General features: G+C 40.5%; 1 protein-coding gene across 2 annotated transcripts in view; it reads right to left on the bottom strand.

Moving 5' to 3' along the window:
• The window catches only part of DPY19L4 (dpy-19 like 4 (C. elegans)), an 86,600-nt gene that overhangs the window by 55,652 nt on the left and 25,548 nt on the right, over positions 1–5,400 (bottom strand). For both annotated transcript variants that reach the window (XM_019527946.1, XM_019527947.1), the window contains 2 exons: positions 4,129–4,202; positions 1,927–2,085 (listed from right to left, as the gene is read on the bottom strand). In XM_019527946.1, coding sequence (XP_019383491.1) covers positions 1,927–2,085; positions 4,129–4,202 — 233 coding nt within the window. The remainder of the gene's footprint in view (positions 1–1,926; positions 2,086–4,128; positions 4,203–5,400) is intronic.

Here is a 5,400-nt window from a genome sequence, read left to right as displayed (position 1 = left end):
TTTATTTTTCAGTTATTATGCAATCACCTCTATATGCACTATGCAAACAAATCATGAAAAAAATATTTTTTGTAATAAAATTAAAATATGTTATAGTAGGTGTTTCACTTTTAGTGTATGATTTGTTTTTTTTCTGGTTCTAAAATGGCAACCACCCCCTTCCCAAAAGGAATATTTCTGGGGGAGCAAGGGGAAGGCCTTCTAGAGGCAAAAGTCAGGGGTTAGGGGTGGGACTTCCAGTCCCAAGTTAGTGACCAGCAGGCAGGGCACCTGTCAAGGGGCAGGGATACCCATGTGGCCCTCCACAGCTCACCAACACTCATTTAGCAGCCCTCCAGCCAAAATAATTGCCCGCCCATTTTTAAATCAATTGAAAGCCATAGAATCACTGTAACTACATCTATAATTTAAAGATCAGAAAAAGGGGTGCAAGAATGCTTAACCTTATTATTACAAATCCCAGTAATACAATACCAACAGTGTTATTTTTACACATGAAACAAATTTTTCATTTCCCCAAGTAAGAAAACGAGGGTTGTGATGGTAAGGAAGAAATTCTAAGTTCATCCTTAAAAAATGTTTTACTTGCAAACCACACACACCTTTCCCCAAAAAGTTAGCTTTCCAAAACTGGGGCGTGTGTCTTCAGCGGGGAAGCTGAAAGGAGATGCTATAAGATGCTTCTTTTCCTTCTTTTCCCTCCACTAGCTGCATGGGGGAGGGGCAGAATCCATCCGGAGAGAACAAGCGGGCTACTGGGGAGTGTGCAGCAGTGAGGTTATACCTCACTGCTTTGATTCTACTTCTACACAAAGTTTAAAAAGAAACTGTCCTGCAGAAGCAGTAGCATTTTTATGCAGGCAGAGCTGAGGGCAGGGGCAACATGTAGGGGGTGCACATGCACCCTGTGCATGGCAGTACACCCCCTACATAACAAGCACCGCCAGCGGCATCTGCAGGTGGTTCATGATTCCAGCTGGATACTACCAATGCTGCCGGCGGCTGCAGGTGGTTGCCAACCCTTGGTCAGCGCTTGCCACCTCTCCCCCAGCGACTGACAGTACCAGCGGCATCTGCAGGAGCTCCCTACTCAGTGCTGCCATGCGACCCCAGCCACCAGGGACAAAAGCCATGAATGGCTAAGGGAGATTATAAATATAATCCCAGATTATAAATATAAAATTTGGCACTTGGGACAAAATAACTGCAGGCACAAATACAGACTGGGCAATGGCTGACTAAGCTGTAGTACTGTAGAGAAGGACCTGCAGGGTTACAATGGACCACATGCTGAATGTGAGTCCATAGTGTGCTCTTGTTGAGAAAAAAAGAAAAGCCAACAGCGTACTGAGTTGTATTAACAAGAATGTCACTTGCAAATCAAGACAAGTGATTCTTCTGCACTATTCAGCACAGAGGCCTCTCCTGGAGGACTATGCCAGCTTTGGACCCCATACTTCAAGAAAGCCAAGGACATATTGGAAAGAGTGCAGTAGAGAGCAAGAAAAAAATTTAGAGGCCTGGAAAGCAGGCCTTATGAGAAAAGGTTGAAATAACTAGGGTTGTTTAGCCTGAAGAGAAGAATGAGGGGTGATATAGTAACAGTCTACAAATACCTGAAGTTAAATAATAAAGAGGATAGTAATAAACTGACAGCCCTAAAAAATACCTGCACCCTGCCACTGCCTCCCTTCCAGCAGCAGGGACAGGCCATGAATTTCTCATCAGGGAAAATGACCACAGAAAACACAGAAGGGCCCTTCTATTCAAACTGTATCTGGTATATGTAACACAGTTCTATGCTCTGATCTTACAGATTTATGTATTGATGTAAGAGGAGATTTCTGATTTTATGTACATATAAATTCACATGATCTTTAATTCATTTTTAAAAAGTGTTCCATTGTGATAAAGCTAGCTACTTACCTAATTCTCTTAAAGATGACCTGAGTTACAGAAAAAAGGCAGATAATTAAAACTAAAATATAGAACGGCAATACAGATGATTGGGTCAGTCTCAAAAAAAGGTCTTGGGAAGGTGCCTGAAGGGATTCTTGACAAAGGAGCCAATTCATTGTAAAGTTCCTGGTAAGGCAAAAAGATCACATTTAAAATAATAAACAGTTAGTTAGCCTGTTCACAGTAATCTCAAATTATTTCAGAATCATAACAAAATATGTGCAGACAGAAAATGTTTTTGCAAATATGTTTTAGAAAGTGTCACACATTTGTTCTTGAAAAAGTATCTTCTGTGATCCAAAAGACATCATTATATTACATTTTAAAAGCACTTCTACATCAAGAACCCATTTTAAAAGTATCATTGTGGGGGTGACAAAACCCTTATGTGGATATCTATAAAACACGCCAAAGAGAGTTCTGAGAAAAGGAGGCATGTTTATTTAAAAAGGAGAAAAAAAAAAAAAAGTCGAAAGTTGTGCTGCCTTGCCTACACAGATCACATTGGAAGCCCAGCGCAAAGCCAAAAAAGAAATTCCCAAATTTTAATCCTGTATCTTAACTCCTTGGCTGTTCACCCTTCTCCTCACAAAAGAATTCAGGTAAAAAAAAAAAAAAAAAAAGAGAAAATATGGTCTTTAAGTATTGCCAGAAGTCTTTCATCTTCCACTAAAATGCAAAACTGGTGAGGTAGGTGGTGCACTAAATGTGTCCAACTCTTTATCTCATGTACCTTTGCAAAGACTTTCATCTCAGTCCTCTTCCATCTTCTTTCTGAATCTACACTATACAGAACCAGGAGAGCTGAAACAGCAAGAATGAGCAAACCCTTACACTGTAGTACCATGTCCACTCTAGGGCGAGGTACAGACATTACACTTTTACTGGTATAAGTGATCAGAAACCAGTCTAAACCCATAACAAAACAGAAGTTCAACATACATACACTGGTTTAAAAATGGTGGAACCCAGTCTAAGATAGGCAGATAATGTGCCCCTCTCACCAAAGGGCAAATGTGTATTCAGTTTACTACCAATCTAAACTACAGTGCTTACAGAAAACTGCGCAACTTAGATCGATTCTGCCTCGGGCTTTCTGAATGTCTGTACCTAGCCAAAGAGTGATGAGTGATAGCATACAGGGGCCTACAGAAACCCATAACTTTGGGCCTAGAAGAGTTCTAAAAATTTTAGCTGCACTGTCATCCTAGCAGCAATCCCACTACTGCTGACACTGTTCTCAGAAGCAGTGAATTGTGAAAGATTTTGACAGGCCTTCTGAAATGCCTCAAGTGAGCAGAGACCGAACTCCTATCATTCCAATGGAACATTGTCCAGTTCCTTAGGGAAGACTCATCTCTATTCTGCCTTAATAGCAGTCTTAAATGTAGTATTCCATGTCTAGAAAGTAAGTTAATCCCATGACTAAAATAAGCCACAAGTACAAACTTCTGTAAGAGGATGCACAGACATAATTGTATCAATATCAAACAATCCTACATAAGGCTTATGTTGGTAATATTTATACCTGCACACTTCTGTAAATGTGGCTTGGCTCCCAGGATCTCTTGCAGGTCAAGTCCCCAAGTTTTGCAATATCTCATCTAACAAACTGCATTGATAGCATCTACCTTCAAGTGTCTAGTTCTGTGCCCAATTATTGCGGTTAAGGAAACACTTTCCTAAAAACCTAACATTTTCATCTCAACTTACGTTACCATTTTCCAAAACTCTTATTTGGAATAATTCCTTTGGTTTAGCTACTAAAATACTTTGAAGCAATATTAACTGGCAGGAAGACTTCTTTTTCTCAACTATAAAAAGGTTAGCTCCGTGGTTTCACCTCATTATCTTGGCCTCCAACTATTTTCAGCAATATTAGTTAGGGCTGGGATGTTTTCCTTCCTATCCATGGGACTATTTATTTTTTAAAAAATCTGAAACAGAAACTTTTATCCCTGCTGAAATGCCACAGACATCCAAGTTCATCCTGGACATCAAAAGTTTCTAATGTAATTTTTAAAAGTTTGGGGCAAGTAAAAAAATTTCCTTCCTAAATTCTTCTACAATAAACTTTACAAGCTTTTACATTTTAACTCCTGTAGTTTTTAAAGTGATTTTAAATTCTGTGCATTTGAGATACCTGTAAATGGAAAAACTCAAACTTACTTAGTTGTGTTTAATCCAAATTTTACTTCAAGGAACTTCAACAAATGCTCATTTTCTTTATGGGGGACAAACATCTGAAAAAGCAATTTTGTGGAGAAAATTTAACAGTGCCTGGAACACTGCCATCATGTCCTCTTTTTATTCTCTATCCTATTTTGTAATTTCAATGATCACACATTCCAAAATACAGTTAAAACAATCAATAACTCATATAACTTATTTATTATATTTCACAGGCCAGTCAAGCCTTATTTAAAGTAAGTTTTGCTTAGTATACAAGCTTATATACCTCACTTCATTCAGGTACGCCAACCATATGGCAAGTTAAGAGTTGCCAGCCAACTTCCAGAACACTAACCAAGAGCATGGCAAAGACTGGTTTGCTAGCTCAGTGCCCAGTTCTCAAAAGACATGCCAACTGACTTACCTAATCAGCCAGGCCCTGACCTAGCAAAACCACATTGGTCCCTTACCATTCAAATTCTTAATTCACTTTGTTCAATCCAGATAAATTCAGCTCATCCATTCTGCAATATCAGCCAGCTTTTCTATGTACCCAAGAGCATAAGACTTAGGTTTAATGTAGTAGGAAGACAGAATTTGAGTTCTCTCAAACTTCTCAACAAACATAACATTTCCGTGTTGGTTTTCAGGATTTGTTTCTTTCTTCTTTTTTTTTTTTTTTAAGTTTTATGGTAAGTACCACAATCAAGCACAGTTTGGAGTCTGTTCAGGTTTGTCTACCTTGGTTCAGCAGTGGGTCTTGTGGAGAACCACCAGCATATTTTACCCTTCCAAGCCTGTTGACCCAATCCACCCAAATCAGCATTCTTGTCAGCCAAGTCCCAATCCAGCTTCACAGGCAAACTTCCCACTTGAGAGTGCATTACCAGAGTTGTGTGTGCAGGGTGTGCTCAGACCTGCCCTCCCCAAGACCTATCTGATGTGGTATAGACAAGGTCCGAAAGCAGGGGTAAACAGAATACGGCCTGCCAAGCCATTCTATCCAGCCTGTGGGGCCCCTAAAAATTTTGGCAAAATTTTTTTTGTTTGCTCCTGTCTGCCTGTTAAAGATGACAGCAGCCAGGGGGGGTAGGACCCAGGGGGAGCTGGCAGCAGGAAGCAGAAGCCTAGCCCCACCCTCAGCCATTTCCCTGATATTCCTGCTCCTGTCCTGTTCCACTTGGCTCCTGGCTGCCTCGGGGGACTGGAAGCACAGGGACATGCCAGTGGGGGCTGTGGATGGAGTCAGGGCACGTGTGCAAGGCTTCT

The sequence above is a fragment of the Gavialis gangeticus genome, unplaced genomic scaffold (genome assembly GCF_001723915.1).
Source record: "Gavialis gangeticus isolate Ggan-Ray unplaced genomic scaffold, GavGan_comp1, whole genome shotgun sequence".
Classification (NCBI taxonomy): domain Eukaryota; kingdom Metazoa; phylum Chordata; order Crocodylia; family Gavialidae; genus Gavialis; species Gavialis gangeticus.
The sequence above is the reverse complement of the archived record's forward strand: the minus strand, read 5'-3'. Positions and strand labels throughout refer to the sequence as shown.